Source organism: Leopardus geoffroyi, chromosome E1, assembly GCF_018350155.1.
Source record: "Leopardus geoffroyi isolate Oge1 chromosome E1, O.geoffroyi_Oge1_pat1.0, whole genome shotgun sequence".
Lineage (NCBI taxonomy): Eukaryota > Metazoa > Chordata > Mammalia > Carnivora > Felidae > Leopardus > Leopardus geoffroyi.
Window position 1 is genome coordinate 23038374 of NC_059330.1, and position 16867 is coordinate 23055240.

Sequence of the window (16867 nt, forward strand, 5' to 3'; positions counted from 1 at the left end):
CTGACCTGAAATCAGGAGTTGGACGCTTAACTGACTGAGCCATCCAGGTGCCCTGTGTAATTTAAAATTTTTTAGTAGGCATGTTAAAAGAATGTAAGCAGGTGTAATTAATTTTAATAATATATTTTACTTAATCTAATATACCCAAAATACTTTATCATGTAATCAGTACAAAAATTATGGAGGTTATACATTGCTTTTTTCATACTAAGACTTTGAAATCCATTTTGTATTTTTGTATTTAGAGTGCATCTAAATGTTTATTTTTTTTATATTTACATTTCAGTTTAGACTGTCCACATTTCAAATGATTATTAGCCACAGGTGGCTATTGAATACTGTATTGGACAGTGTAGCTCTAGAATCATAGATATATTGGCTTTCTGAAATGTGGGTAAATGTTGAATCCAGAGAGCCTTTTTTTTACCACATAATACAAGATATGGGAGGAAATAAAACATAAATATATCTAGTGTTGAGAATGGTATTTAAATCCATCCAGTCATTTACATTTGGAATTAGTGTTAGTCTTCTTCACACCTAAAAAATTGTATTTTGGATTTACTACTATGAAAGTATAAGCACAGTGGTTGTTTTTTTGTTTGTTTGTTTTTAACTGATCTTTTAAAAATTTTAGCTAAGTCCCTTTTTCTCTCTAGATAATGGATTTTCTGGGAACAGAATTTTCTGTATTGTCCTTTTTCTTTTTGGCTGTTTAAGTCTTTGAATAGATATATTTAGATTTTTTTTTTAATGTTTATTTTTGAGAGACACACAGAGTGTGAGTGGGGGAGGGGCAGACAGAAAGGGAAACACAGAATCTGAAGCAGGCTTCAGGCTCTGAGCTGTCAGCACAGAGCCCGAGGTGGGGCTTGAACTCATGGACTGCGAGATCATGATCTGAGTCAAAGTCGGACGTTTAACTGACTGAGCCACCCGGGCGCCCCTAGATTTTTTTTAAATTAAAGATTTGGAGTAGAGATTCTGTTAAAGAACTTTTTCTTGACTAGCATCTGAAATTAAATGACCATTTTCTCTAAATATGTAATACCGTAACAATGGAAGAACCCTCAGAGTCTGCCTTAGGGTAGGCTGCTCATTGTGGTTTTGAACTTGGGACAATTTCTGTAGTTGAGTCAAGAATATACAGTTGGTTTTCTTATGCAGGGGGCTCAGCCATAAATTTGAGTGTCTAAACTCTACATTAAATACCTCTACTACTTCACCTTAATATATCTTTACTTTAGGAATTCTTTATGTGTACAAGTTTGCTGCTTTTTCTGGGAAGAAAAATTGTTGTGGTAACATCTTGGCTTAGATTTTCACATAACTTCATTGGCCTAATTGGTTAGTGAAGCCTTAACTTAGTATATGGAAAAGGGACTTGAAACTTGACTACAGGTTTGAAAGATTCTTAACCACAGGCCCATCTTCTAGTGCTATTTGAGGTTTATTTAGTATATTTAATATAATACATTTCTTTATAAGGGATTGTAATAGAATATGTTAATATGGAATTTCTTAATAAGTGAAGAGAAAAATGATTGAAACATTTGAACTTGAAAGAAAGCTTCACCTAGAGTTCTAGATCAGCTAGACTGGTGCTTCTCAAACTTTACATGTGAATTCCTTGGGGATCTTATTAAAATGCAGATTATAATTCAGTAGGTATGAGGTGAGGCCTGAGATGCTGCTCTTCTAAGATGTTCCCAGGCTCTGCCTATACTGTTCTTCCCTGGAACACCCTTTGAGTAGCAGCAAGGATGTAAGAACTCTTATTTTGTGAAGGAGGATACTGAAGCCTAGGAGAATTACGGATTTGTCTGATTTTTCAAGATTGATCAGTGATAGTAAAGACTGTATCCTGAGTCTCTTAGTTTGAAGACTAGTACTTTCTCAACGTTTATTTATTTTTGGGACAGAGAGAGACAGAGCGTGAACAGGGGAGGGGCAGAGAGAGAGGGAGACACAGAATCAGAAACAGGCTCCAGGCTCTGAGCCATCAGCTCAGAGCCTGACACGGGGCTCGAACTCACGGACCGCGAGATCGTGACCTGGCTGAAGTCGGACGCTTAACCGACTGCGCCACCCAGGCGCCCCAAGACTAGTACTTTCTCAAACGGACTATGATGTTTTCATATTTATGGCCATTGTGTTGAAATCTTAAGCAGCTGCTGTATTTTCAAAGGAAATGCTCAGTATATGTGACTTAAGTTAAAATGTCATTCTCTGGAGAAACAGGAAATAATAAACCTATTCAAATATCACTTTTTTAATGTTTTTATTTAGTTTTGAGAGAGAGAGGAGGTCAGAGGATCTGAAGCAGGCTCTGTTGACAGCAGAGAGCCTGATGCGGGGCTCAAACTCACAAACCATGAGATCATGACCTGAGTTGAAGTCAGTTGCTTGACTGACCGGGCCACCCAGGTGCCCAAATGTCATTTGTTTTATAGCACTTCTATTTTGCAGTGATACTGCTTTTTTTATTGTTCAAAGTTATGTTGCTGGCCAGAATAGAAATGACAGGAATTAGCTGATGTATACAGTTGCAAAATTTCTTTCCACTGTGGCCAGATGAACAGTTTGGTATTTGGTTAACGTGACCGCAAAATAATTAAAAGGGGTCTCTTCTAGCACTTACTTGAAAATTTCCTATTTAAAGAATCTGCTTTATCTTGGGGACTTTAACCTCCTGACAGGAATATGGGCTTGATATTTTCACTAGTTCATTCCTCACTTTTAAAAATTTTTTTTTGAGTTTTCATGATCATCTTTGAAGAAACCAGAGATATTTTGGTTTCTAATAATAAGATTTTTGGCAGTTTATTCTCTGTTGGCTCTCCTTTCTTAAAAGAGTTAAGTGGTGATACACAGGTCGTTTAGAAGTGTAGGGAGAGCTTGGGTACTGTTCTGAAAGAGGGGTCTTTAGAGACTCAATGGGAAACTATATGTATATAAAAGACTTGAGCTTTATATTGTCTCTATAGCCTTGAAATAGCCTTATTTTTTTTTTTTTATAGTTTTCCTGGAAAACAAGTAAAATTAATAGCAGATCAAGATGCATGTGTCTATACTAAGCTGGTTGCAAGGGGATATTTTTTACATCAAGGTAGCAGAAGAGATTTATAAAAGAAGAATGCTTTCTCATTTAGTTGGGGTGATTTTTTTCAGGATGGCTCAGAAAAGCCATCTACCTAGAGACTAGAAGGGGCCGTGTTGGTATTACAGGAGAGGCTTTAAGCAGTGAAGAGACGTTAGTGTATTGGGTTAATTTTTTGGATTATAGTAGAAGATTAATTGTAGTAGAATATTAGATATCACCATCTGAAAACTGGGTGTTTTTATTTACATGACAGCACATGAATTCTAGAGGGTTACTTCAGTCAAGAGAAAAGCTTTTAATGTATGAGTATTTAGACAGTGTCTTGATTTTTTTTATATAAATTTATATACATAAGGACTATTGACTTATCTGGTAGTGGAAATATGCCAGATAGAGTCATTTTCTTGTAGGTAGCTGGGATATTGGAGTATGTTGCATTCTGTCTCTGATCTGGTCTACTGAGTGGTGTCACAGAGCATTTGGCAGCATGAATCTCAGTAGCTCTGATATGAGGAGATCTAGTATATTATATTGGGTATAGGAGGGCCATTTTAAGTTATGCTTTCTTTTAGTGCTCATTTTATCAGATTTCTGAATGATTTGAGATTTTTTAAGACTACTTTCAGGCTCACTTTTGTGTACATTTATACCTTTTTTTAATCTCATAAAACCCATAATTTGGTTTCACAGTAGAACATACTAAAGTTTTTACCTCACCTATTCTGCTATCAAAATCTTAACCTAGCTTTATATTGTTCTTCCAGTCTTTTTCCTTTATTCTCATATTTTTAAAAATATCCCCTTGGAAAGAATGTTTGCTCTAGTTTATCATTCTTCATTCTGTGCCTCCAGCATTTAAATTATGATATGAATAGAATCCCTTTGGCGTGGGGTTGGGAAGATTTTAAAAGTAGATTAGATACATTCTGTAGTAAACTTGAAAAGGAACCCTTGTGGAAATAGATTCTTGGGAAAACACTTAGGTGAAAACATTTTGGAGTCTATGAAATAGAATTTACTGGAAAGTTAGAGGTGCTACTGTTTCCCTAGGCGCTCTACTTATGACAGTTAAGTGTAGATTGAGCCCAGGGCTCAGCACATTAGAGACTTAAGGAAGAAATCATTTCTTCAATTTTTCCTCTGCAGTGGTGGTGACCGCGGTGGCTTCAAAAATTTTGGTGGTAAGTGCTGAGTATCCCAAAATGTTTCAGTGGAAATGCTATATAAATCTAAAAGCCACCAATATCCCGCAGACGCAGTCTAAGCCCTTTCTTACTCTGTTGAGGCTGGTGTGTGTTGTGTGCTTTAAAAAAATTAAATATATATACATATATATATGTCAAAGAAAACATTAAAAAGTCAAAGTTGATCTCAAACAGTCCAGTGGGTTTCTACGCAGTGAATTTGCATGAAAGAGTCTGTGGTGACCAATGAATGAGACGTTCAGTGGATTTTGACAATACATTTTTTAATAAAGGTAGCTGACATGGTGTTTTTAAATTATTAGGGTTTTCCAATCAGCCTTCACAACCAGAGCTTAATAAAAGTGATAACTAGCATAAAGCCAAAGTGGCGGGTACTGTCTGGGACAAGTTTAAGGAAATAGTGACTTTCATCTTGATTTCTTAAACTTAATAAAACTTAATTTATATATTTACTTTGTAAATCTGTGATGGTTGACTTTCAAGGATTTTGGAAGTTTTGACTTTTCATGCCTTGGTTTTTATTACTATTTTTTCATGATTTCTAGTGAGTTGCTTTAAATAGCTTTTTTTTTCTTTTTCTTTTCTTTTCCCTTAGGTCACAGGGATTATGGACCCAGACCAGATGCTGGTAAGGTTTATGGTAGTTTGTGACTTTGCCATTAAGAGACTGTTAGTTTTCCAATTTTTCAAGGGAAAAAAGTTGGAGGAGTTAAGACAGGAGGAAGATTTAATTTGACAGTGCTTCCGGAATTGGGGAGCTTCACTTCTAAAAATATACCAGAAAGAAAACTTCAGGGAAATTGATTGGAAAGTTTGCTGGGGAAAATTGCTGTGTTTGTGGTTTCCCATGTTCTGCTTTTTCTTTTGTGAAGAAAAAACTTGATTTTTTATTGCTAATTAACATTATTTATTTAAATACTACACGTCAGACGAGAGAGTTGGTATCATTGGGGAATTAGAAGTAGAAAAACTATGTTTAAGAAAATACTGCATTGGATTGGTAGTCTGCCTAGTGGGCTTAAGAAACCGAAGTTCCTACCTGAGAGAATTGTCTTACTCTAGGCAGAAGTCACTCATATCATGTAGCTTGTATTTTTGAATGAAATTCAAGGCCACCTGCAGCCTTTTGGGAGTTATGATTTAGTTATTAAAAATCTATTTGAGGCAAAAACTTTTAATATATATTGAAATCAGAACTTTTGTTTTTATTAAGATGCCAAAGTATTTTATATGGAAGGCAATTTCTGAATTATCCCTTGATGGACGAATTTTTGTACTCCTTTCTTACTTTGTTGTATTAATCCAAAAGTGTGCGTGTAAGGTAAGGTGTGTGTCAAGGTGCCCTTATGCTCTGGTATCTACAAAGTTTATTGCAATGGACAAGAAACCAGCAGTTGTGGTTGCCTTGCTTGGAACTCCAAAGTGTCAGATTTGGAGAATTTTCTACTAGAGAGCCTTACAAGTATTGATTAGCTATAAAGAGTTAAAGCTCTCCAAAGAAAGGAATGCTGATTTATACTAACTTTCTTCATCTCTTCATGAACTTTAGCCCTGTATCTGAATCTAAAGAGCAAGATTTCTAAGATCTCGCTTAATTGGTCTGTATTTCACATAGTGTGGACTTGATCCACTTTAACTGCAGTTTAGTTGTAAGAATTGACCTGCTACCAAAAAACTGGTGACCACTTTGCCTGTTGATACAAGATTTTTTTGTATATTGGTTCTTTTTCCTTTTGGTCATAGAAACAGTTGAATATTGGACAATTAGTTATTGCTCTTGATTACTAAACAGGATGCAGTAAAACCAAGGATATGTAAAATTAACCATAATTTTTTTCCCCTTAGATTCAGAATCTGATAATTCAGATAACAACACAATCTTTGTGCAAGGACTTGGGGAGGGTGTGTCTACAGATCAAGTAGGGGAGTTCTTTAAGCAAATAGGAATTATTAAGGTGAGTAGAAAGTATAGCTTATGTTGAAAATCTCATAATTATTAACAAATTCTAGTTAAGATACATAGATTACGTTGTAAGCCCATATCCAGTAAGGTTTGTTTCTTAAAATTCCCTTATACACATGCTCACCCATGTCTGTAGGCCTTTTGCTAAATTTGCTAAATACATGAAAATTTTATTCCTTGTGTTTGTCTTTCCACAGCCTGCCACAGCTTTAGCTTTCAATCTTGGGCTCTAAAAATAGTCTCTGCCTAGGTCCTAAAATTGTGAGAACGAAATGAGATTGTGAGAACATTTTATGGATTCTGAAATGCCAATATATGCGAACTGAGCTGTACATTAGCCCAATGTATAATGCTTTATTCCATAACTATGTTATTCATTGTTTACTTGTGTCTTGTGTACTGTTTGTTTCATGCATGTAATTTTCATGTTTTCAACTAGAAAGCAGCAGTTAGAATAGTGTTAGTAGATTGTAGCAATTGCCTGAAATCAGTTTGCAATTGTTCTTGTTTGGTTTCTGTGTAATACTCCTGTTTTTTCTTTCTTTGGGAGTTAAAATTTCTTAAGAAATTTTTTACTCATGACATGTAAAACATTCACACAGTTCTGAAGAGTAAACATTCTTTGTCTTCCACTCCCATCCCAGCCAGCTTCAGTGTGTATACATTAGTGGCAGTCTGTTAAATTTGCCTGGTGTACATTTTTTCTGACCTTTTTTTTAATGTTTTATAAGGTATATATTTACCTGAAGTATTATCTACATTTTTTTGTGTGGGTTTAAAGAAATTATACATAGATAAAACAGTATATTATGTATTGTTTTCATAGCTTGGGTTTTACTGAATGTATCTTAAGAGAATTTTCCTTTTCAGAACCTATAGATAACCTCATTTTTATATTAGGTACATAGTATTTGTAGTATGTATATGTGAATTCCTTTTTAAAAAATCTTTATCTGGTTTATGATCACTTTTCTTAAAACACTAATACCGACTTGTTTGTTTCTCAGACAAATAAGAAGACTGGAAAACCAATGATAAATCTGTATACAGACAAGGACACAGGGAAGCCCAAAGGAGAGGCAACAGTGTCATTCGATGACCCTCCTTCAGCTAAGGCAGCCATTGACTGGTTTGATGGTATATACCTCATTCATACAGTTTCAGTATGCAGTTTGGATAAATGTTGTCCAGTCTTGAAGTCAAACTATATTCTGGTAGACTGGTTATTTTCATGTTTACTTTTGTGGGTATTCTATTAAAAAAACAGGCCAGAGTTTTTATATACCTTTAGAAATGAGATAGATGAGCTCTCTCCTTGTTTGTCTCAAATATTTCCTTATTATCATGCCTCGTGCTTGAAGCCACTCTGATGCAGATTTAGAGGGTTGGCCTGCTTAAATCTGTTCTTTGTAAATTTAGATTAATTTCCCTTCAAATATAAAGTTAATACATATTTGGAAGAAATAGTAAGACATTTTTCCCCTGAAAATAAACTATGGGAAAATAGAAGAAAGCAGTAAAGCATCCAGTCCTTTCTACTCAGAGATAACCGTTGATAATATTTAAAAAAAATTTTTTTTTTAATGTTTGTTTATTTTTTAGAGAAGGGGGGACAGAGAGCAAACAGGAGAGGGACAGAGAGAGAGAGGGAGACACAGAATCCAAAGCAAGCTCCAGGCTCTGAGCTGTCAGCACAGAACCTGACACAGGGCTGGAACTCATGAAATGTGAGAACATGACCTGAGCCAAAGTCAGATGCTCAGGTGTCCTGATAATATATATTTTTAAAAATTTTTAAAAACATTTATTTATTTTTGAGAGACAGAGAGAGACAGAGCATGAGCAGGGGAGGGGCAGAGAGAGAGAGGGAGACACAGAATCCAAAGCAGGCTCCTGACTCTGAGATGTCAGATGTCAGATGTCAGCACCCCCCTGACACGGGACTCAAACTCACAAACCGCGAGATTGTGACCTCAGCCGAAATCGGATGGTTAACCAACTGAGCCACCCAGGCACCCCCGGCTAATATTTTTTACTTACATTTCCTTCCACTCTTAAAATGTATTTTGAAAATAGTTTATCATTATATTCCAAATGTAGTTTTGTTTCATGCTTCTTTCACTTAACATTTTAATAGTCATTTCCCCATGTTATTAGAAATTCATTGTTTTGTACCCTAATAAGAAGTAACACTGCATGTTAACTGTGGTTTATAGTCTAGGCATAATTCTAAAAGCTTTACATGATCCTCAGTTTGATCCTCACAGTAACCCTATGAGACAAACCCTCTATTATTATTTTATAGATGTGGAAACTAAAGCACAAAGAAGCTCTATAATTTCCAGGATCATAGCATAATTGACAGAGTCAGGATTCAAACTGAGGCAGTCTGGCTCCACTGTCTCTAAAGGACTTAACTGTGCTAATTAGATTGACAGACACCTGAGGTCCCTTCCACTTCTGAGATTATTGTACCTGTATCTTTCAAAAACATAATTGCATTTCCTCTTCAAAAATGAGATTGGATTGTCTATCTGTCCTCACCTTAATATTGTTTACCTTTTTGCATTAATCTGTCAGGACTAGCACCTTGCTATTGAAGGCTAGGTCCATTTTTCCTCACTTTTCTGTGTTTGCCATAGTTTTGGTGAATTAAAAAGCAATCTCTTTTGCTCATACATATTCAAAAATTATTGTGCCTGTTGCCCACAGGGCATATGAGCCTCTTAAACCTAACTCCATAGTTCAGGTCATTTATTCTACAGCTTTGAAAATACTGATCTGTGAGTGGCTTCTTATGTTATACTGTCTGGTACTGTGAAAAGTTGCCAGCCGCAATGATGAGTGCTTTGGTCAGGGAGCTAAGGCTCCTGCAATTCTGACCATTTTATAAAATCCTTGGGTACCTTTTCCTTGTATGTCAGTTCTCTTGTTTAATACAAAATAAAAAGATTAATTCCTGTCTCTAAGGCTGTGAGGCTGCAGAATATATGTATGTGTGCATGTATGTAATTACATATGTATGCAGTTTTTTGCATGTATTATTTTTAAAGCTAATTCTTGCATATGATAAAAAAAGTTTCAAACTGTACCAGAAGTGTATAGTGAAAAATGAGCTTTCTTTCCACCTTTGATCCCCAGTGATCTTTCCCCTGCTGAGAGTGAAGCATAATAGGCAGTGAATATATAGCGTATGTGTACTTGTAAAGGTATGTGTACACATGTATATGTGCACATCCACACACTAATCACACACTAATTCCCTTTAAAAAGTAGAAGTGGTAGTTGGGACGCCTGTGTGTGGCTCAGTCGGTTGAGCGTCTGACTTCGGCTCAGGTCATGATCCCATGATTTGTGAGTTCGAGCCCTGCATCGGGCTCTGTGCTGATAGCTCAGAGCCTGGAGCCTGCTTCAGATTCTGTGTCTCCCTCTCTCTCTGCCCCTCCCCCGCTTGTGCTCTGTCTCTGCCTCTGTCTCTCAAAAATGAATAAATGTAAAAAAAAAAAAAAATTAAAAAAAAAAGAAGTGGTAGCATACTACACACATGGTTTTGCATTTGGCTCTTTCCATAAAAAAAATATTAGATGTGGGTTTTTTACTCAGTAAAAAGTAACTGGGTCCCAGTGACAGATCTGCTCTATTCAGTAGATGATAATCACATTTTAACACTGTTACCTTGATTCTTTGGAATACTAGTGTGTTTGAATTTCTGTGAGGATATGTCTGTTATTACTCTGAAACTAAAAGTTTCCAAGACAGTTTTATATTTTTGTTGAGAGGTAAGATGTGGAGTAGCACTTCTTTAAAATTATGTTCTTTTTTCTTAGGAAAAGAATTCCATGGCAACATCATTAAAGTGTCCTTTGCTACCAGAAGACCTGAATTCATGAGAGGAGGTGGAAGTGGAGGTGGGCGGCGAGGTAAGATACTTGTTGCTCACAGGCCTGGATATTGTACAGAGGGTTTGAATTTGAGTCCATGGTCTGTCTCTATTGTGTGAATTACTACTTCTTTCTCTCCCTAAGTTTTTTTACTTAAATCTTTTTTTTTTTTTTTAATTTTTAAAAATTTTATTTTAGTTTTTTTTTTTTTTTTTTTTTTTTTTAATTTTTTTTTTTCAACGTTTATTTATTTTTGGGACAGAGAGAGACAGAGCATGAACGGGGGAGGGGCAGAGAGAGAGGGAGACACAGAATCGGAAACAGGCTCCAGGCTCTGAGCCATCAGCCCAGAGCCTGACGCGGGGCTCGAACTCACGGACCGCAAGATCGTGACCTGGCTGAAGTCGGACGCTTAACCGACTGCGCCACCCAGGCGCCCCTTTATTTTAGTTTTTAATTATTATTTTTTTAAATATTTATTTTTGAGAGAGAGAGAGAGAGAGAAAGCGAGCGAGCACAAGCGGGGGAGGGGCAGAGAGAGAGGGAGACACAGCTTCAGCCTCCAAGCTCCCAGCACAGGGCCCGTCGTGAGGTTTGAACCCATGAGCTGTGAGATCATGATCTGAGCCCAAGTCGGACATTTAGCCAACTGAGCCACCCAGGCACCCCTTAGTTTTTAATTCTTTTAAAAGAAATTTTTATTTATTAGGGCGCAGGCACACGGGAGAAGGGGAGAGAGAGAGAGAATCCCAAACAGGCTCACTTCATGCTTAGCACAGGGCTCAATCCCACGACCCTGGGATCATGACCTGAGCTGAAATGAGGACTTGGACACTCCAACCAACTGAGCCACCCAGGCACTCCATCTTTTTCCTTATATCTTAAAGTGAGAGTGGGTACTGAAAGGAGATTGGGTAAATAAGGTGTCATAATAGCTAAGAAAGTAGTTGAAAGAAGGTCCTAGAAATCCCTTTGGAAAGCTGTGTAGCAGTTTTTTATTCACCTGGAGATCAGGAGACAGTTGCTTAAATGATACTTAATTAGGTAATCTGACCAGTTTATAAATTCCCTGATACAGTTGCCGTCACCTTAATTCATTTCTATTGTGTTTAATTTCTTAAATTTGGAATATGTTTCCTCTGCCTTTATCACTGAGATTCTCAGACTAAGGAGGGTATTATAGAAAGTGGACTTTGAAGTTTTTTAGTGCATTAAATAATGCACTGTATTATGTGCTTGCGGTCTTTTCCCACATTTCTTGGATTTACTAAGTAAAGCCTCAAATGAAAAGAATCAGGGTCCTACCATAAGGGGATCATTTTGGGGGTGGCCGCCCAGTTATTGATGGGTACTTGCTCTGGCTTTTCCTCTGTTTCATTAATGTCTACTGCTAGTTTTTCTCCCCTACTCCTCTTTCCCCCAGGCCGTGGAGGATACAGAGGTCGTGGAGGCTTTCAGGGGAGAGGTGGAGACCCCAAGAGTGGGGACTGGGTTTGCCCTAATCCGTAAGTATCTCATTTATTTTGTCAGTAATAGGGTTGGGATTGGGGTCAGAGGATGCAAGAGGGGGTTCTGAATCAATTGGAAACTATTGAACATTTTTATTTTCCTCCTTTCTCAGATCATGTGGAAATATGAACTTTGCTCGAAGGAATTCCTGCAACCAGTGTAATGAGCCCAGACCAGAGGATTCTCGTCCCTCAGGAGGAGGTGGGTCAGCTTTTTAACAGCAATTCCATGGCATTTATCTTCTGACTAGCATTAAGCGTGCTTTACATTATTCTGCTGGCCTTGCTGATTTGCATTTTTACCTTGCAGATTTCCGAGGAAGAGGCTATGGTGGAGAGAGGGGCTATAGAGGTCGTGGGGGAAGAGGTGGAGACCGAGGCGGCTATGGTGCAGACAGAAGTGGAGGTGGCTATGGAGGAGACAGAAGTGGTGGCGGCGGCTACGGAGGAGATAGAAGTGGGGGTGGCTATGGTGGAGACAGAAGTGGGGGCGGCTATGGTGGGGACCGAGGCGGCGGTTATGGTGGGGACCGAGGCGGCGGCTATGGAGGAGACCGAGGCGGAGGCTATGGGGGAGACCGAGGCGGAGGCTATGGAGGAGACCGAGGAGGTGGCTACGGCGGAGACCGAGGTGGCTATGGTGGAGACCGAGGTGGCTATGGTGGAGACCGAGGCGGCTATGGAGGAGATCGAAGTGGGGGGGGCTATGGAGGAGACCGTGGCGGCGGTGGCTATGGTGGAGACCGAAGTGGAGGCTATGGAGGAGACAGGAGTGGTGGTGGCTATGGAGGAGACCGAGGTGGCTATGGAGGCAAAATGGGAGGAAGGTGAGTATTACAATGTACTTGTTAATCTTTTTATTTTACTGCTCCTAGGGTTTAGGATCTGAGCCCTTTTTGTCACATTTTCTTAATGTCCAGTTGTTTGGAACTTGAATTTTTCATTGGAAACTCTCAATTAGGATGGAGAAGATTCATTTAGTTTTCCTGCTTAGAAATTTCTAAAACTCATTTTGTTTTGGAAATTGTTTCATAAATCTATATTTGTATGAGGGTGTGTATATGGCTGTGGTATTCTTTCTCATGGCTAAAGTTAATTGAGATTGAGAGGTAATTTGAAACTGTATGTAAATCAGAGGTTCTTAATGTTAAGTGAGGGGAGCACACCTTTCATAGGGGCATTTTCTGAGATCACATGTGACATGTGCCACCCTGTAGTTGTTTCTCTGGAGAGTCTGGTAATCCCTTTTCCAGATGAAAATTCCTGATGGTACTGATGGGAGTGTGTTGTGCACATGAATGGTGTAGAGGCAGAAAAGTTGATGAAAAACAACTTCGATTATTATACTAAGCATCTGTATGCCAGATGCAGTATAGGGTAGTGAGAATTAGTATAGCATATGGTTAAGAGCATGAAGTTCAGAGATAAGTCTCTGGTTTCGAATTCTGGCTTCACCACTTACTAGCTGTGTGATGTTAGGCAAGTTACTTAACCCTTTGGAGCATTAGCATTCCCATCTATAAAATGGGGCCAGTAATACCTCCTTCATGGAGTTGTATTAGATCATGTAATGACAGTTCCTGGCCCACAGTAAGTGCTATATAATTGTTAGATACTAGTAATTATCTATTGAACATGTCTCACTGTATAGCAAATCCTGTGGAAGTGTCTTTCTATTCTTTAGTTTAGTCCTCAGCTCCATGAGGTAGATGTATTTCCCATTTTGTGAAGTAGGAAACGTTGTGTAACTTTTCCAAGGTCACATAGTAAGTGGCAGACCCAGAATTCTTACATGAAAATGTGTGCTTTCCTTTTTCTATTATGCCACTTGTCTGTTAAGAGTGCTTGATAGCGGTTTAGAGTCCTTACTGTAGATGGAAAGTTTTTAAGACTCAGTGATAGCAAAATCTTCCAGGAACTTTGTGGGTCTTAAAGCTGATAAATTAGATATTTATTAAGCACTTCTAGGAGTAGAGAAAAAATTAGGTATGGTGTCATTCTTACAGAAATTGTCAAGCTGATGCCAGTCACCAGCACCCTGAGGAAGTGTCTGATGCTCCCCCTTGGTAGAAAATTAGAATTTAGTCTGGCTCTTTATTTTTCATTCCTAGAAACGACTACAGAAATGATCAGCGCAACCGACCATACTGATGACTGTTTTGAATGTTCCTTTGTCTCTGACATGATCCATAGTGAAATTGCCAGAGTTTTGCCTGCTGCTTTCCTCGTGGCCTCTTCTTGGGTAGTGAAATTAAGTGACATTTGGATTTTTATTTGGGTGGGAGGGCTGGGACAGTTTTTCTTTTAGAAATGTCCATTGAAATTTCCCCATTTAGTTTTCCACCTCTCCTTTCCAACCCTTGAAGCTAAGTGCGTTGTAAAATATTGCCAAAATGGAAAGTGTTTTGTATTACTGCAATAAAGGCTGCTTGTTTTGTGGACTTTTGTACATTAGTGCATTGTTCTATCACACTCAGGATTCAGTTACAGCAGACTGTAACCCTAAAGAATTAGGAAATTCATTCTGTTTCATTAACTTAAAACGTTACTTTCAACAATACTGAGCTCCTGCTCTGTTTAGAGTAGTAATTTGCAAGAATGACTGCATGTCAGAATTACCCGAGGAGGTTATCAAGATTAGATTTCTAGGCCTCACCCCAGGTCTACTTGGTCAAAACTTGTTAAGTGTGGGGAGCTAGACCTAGGAATCTATATCAGGCTCACCCGATGGTTTTGATACAGTCACTTTAATGGCAGTTTACAGCTGTGAGCCATTTATTTAGGGCAGTGTTCTAGATGCTGGGAATGTGGAAGTCTAAGGGTTATGTAGGAAGAGTAAGGATTTGATGACAAGCCAGGGTAAAGATACCAGTGTGCTGGGTATGTTACTTGGCATTCATTAAAGAACTATTTCTCCTACACTTATCAGGGGTAAGGCATTGCACCAGATGCTAGATATGTTGCCCCTCAAGCAAACAGACAATATACAGTCTGACAAGTACTCTAATAAGAATTAAGTACAAGGTACTTTGAAGGCTGGTTGGAAGGACATGATCCAGTCATGTACAGTCGAGAAGGCTTGGTAAGTCTTGAGGGAAGAGTAGGAGTTGGCTAAGTAAGAAGGCTGGGTGAGGAAAGGTATTCCCAGCAAAAACTAATGACATGAACAAATCAGGAGTTAAGAGAGTGAAGAACAGGCTCTGCATTTGAGAATTGTATATAGTACATTGTGGTTAGAGGGAGGAGTTCAAGGATGACCCTGCAAAAGGTAAGACTGGAGAGGTAAACATGCTTGGTGAGAAGGTCCTTCTTGCATTTCATTTTTCCCCTGCCTCCAAATAGGGAGTCATTAAAAGATTTTAACCAGGGCAGTAGCCTGACCTGAGTGGCATCAACTGAAAGATGATGATGGCTGCCTTGTGGAGAGGCTGGACTGGAGACAGAATGGTAAGCCAGGTGAGAGATGATACTGGTTTGAGCTCAGATAGTGACTGGACAAGGAGGAGATAACTAAATTGATTTGAGAAATGAGGGAGGGACACTGAACAGGATTTGGCTGGATGTCAGAAATTATGGGGAGAGAAGTCAGGTTTCTAGCCTGGTGATTGGGTAGATGTGCTATTCATTTAAATAGAAAACACTGGGAAAGGAACAGGTTTGGGAGCAAGATTAGGGGAAATGAGTAGGTAGCTGGGTTGTGCAAATCTGCACTTAGAAAGTTGGCATTCAACATTATGCATGCTGATTTTTTTTTTTCTGTACTGACTTCTACTTCCTTTGCTGCTTCTCTGCCTGACCTTCAGATGTAGGAGGTTTCTCAGAGCTTGTTCTGAATCACCTTTTCCTTTTCAGCTTACACTCATTTTCATCCTGGAAGAACTCATTCAGGCTGTGGCTTTAAATACCATCTAATACACTGATGATTACCAAATTTAAGCCTCTAGTCTTGACCTCTTGCCTTCCTTAACTCTGGATTATATTCAGCTTCCTACTTGACCTTTTTATTAAGATGTACTGAACAGAACTTTTTTCTTTTCCTTTCTTTTCTGTTTTCATAACTCTGACGGGACTAAACAGAACTTTTGATTCCCTTTCCAAATCACTTTCTCTCCTCCTATACATTCTCTTTCCTGTAAAGTCTATTTTTCCCATAGTAGCCAAATGATACCGTAAAGATGTGAATCAGACTATGTCATGCCTTTTTAAAGGCTTTCAATGACTTTTATTTTTATTTTAGGGAAGCTGCATACCCAACGTGGGGCTTAAACTTATGACCCTGAGATTGAGAGTCACGTGCTCTAATGACTGAGCCAGCCAGGTGCCCCATTGACTTTTGTTACATGTAGGCTATAAATTCCTTACCCTGACTTGTGGAATGCTTATGAACTGGTCTCTGTCTCCCTCTCCAAACTTATTGTGTAGCATTTATCCATACTAACCTTGCTTTAACCACATTGGTGTTAATTCTTCATGGTACCAATATGCTTTTGCTCTAGTATCTTTATATGCTTTGTTTCGGATTCACCTTCCTCAAATATTCAGATGGCTGATTCCTTTTCATTGCAATGTTGGGTCAGATTCCACCCTCCTCCCTGGCCTTCTATCTAAAATACTGCCTCTCCTCAGTGACTCCTATTACTTCTTATAATGTCATCACAGTATCTATCATTATTTGAAATGATCTTTTTGTGGTTGTCAGTTTCTCTCTTCATTAGAATATAAGCTCCAGGAGAGTAGGGAACCTTGTCTGTTGTTGACTGTTCTACCCCAGTGCTTAGAACAGTGTCCGGCACAGAGTAGGTAACTCAGTGAATATTGGCTAAATGAATGAATCTATTATAGGTACAGATTTGAGATTAATTAGCCACTAATATATAAATGGTAATTAAAGTGCTGAGTGGACATAATAAGACTGTCTAGAGTAGTTCTTCACCATCCAAGCTCTATATTAGAATTAGCAAGGATGGGGCGCCTGGGTGGCGCAGTCGGTTAAGCGTCCGACTTCAGCCAGGTCACGATCTCGCGGTCCTTGAGTTCGAGCCCCGCGTCGGGCTCTGGGCTGATGGCTCAGAGCCTGGAGCCTGTTTCCGGTTCTGTGTCTCCCTCTCTCTCTGCCCCTCCCCCGTTCATGCTCTGTCTCTCTCTGTCCCAAAAATAAATAAACGTTGGAAAAAAAAAAAAGAATTAGCAAGGATGTTTTTTGTTTT

The 16867-nt window shown here is 38.6% G+C and overlaps 1 protein-coding gene across 3 annotated transcripts in view; it reads left to right on the forward strand.

The window, feature by feature from the left end:
* TAF15 (TATA-box binding protein associated factor 15) overlaps positions 1 to 14101 on the forward strand; it is a 29108-nt gene extending 15007 nt beyond the window's left edge. For all 3 annotated transcript variants that reach the window (XM_045490537.1, XM_045490538.1, XM_045490539.1), the window contains 9 exons: positions 4250 to 4284; positions 4904 to 4936; positions 6154 to 6263; positions 7279 to 7408; positions 10099 to 10191; positions 11576 to 11657; positions 11774 to 11862; positions 11971 to 12487; positions 13772 to 14101. In XM_045490537.1, coding sequence (XP_045346493.1) covers positions 4250 to 4284; positions 4904 to 4936; positions 6154 to 6263; positions 7279 to 7408; positions 10099 to 10191; positions 11576 to 11657; positions 11774 to 11862; positions 11971 to 12487; positions 13772 to 13811 — 1129 coding nt within the window. In that variant the 3' untranslated portion in view covers positions 13812 to 14101. The remainder of the gene's footprint in view (positions 1 to 4249; positions 4285 to 4903; positions 4937 to 6153; positions 6264 to 7278; positions 7409 to 10098; positions 10192 to 11575; positions 11658 to 11773; positions 11863 to 11970; positions 12488 to 13771) is intronic.
* Positions 14102 to 16867: the final 2766 nt, after the last annotated feature.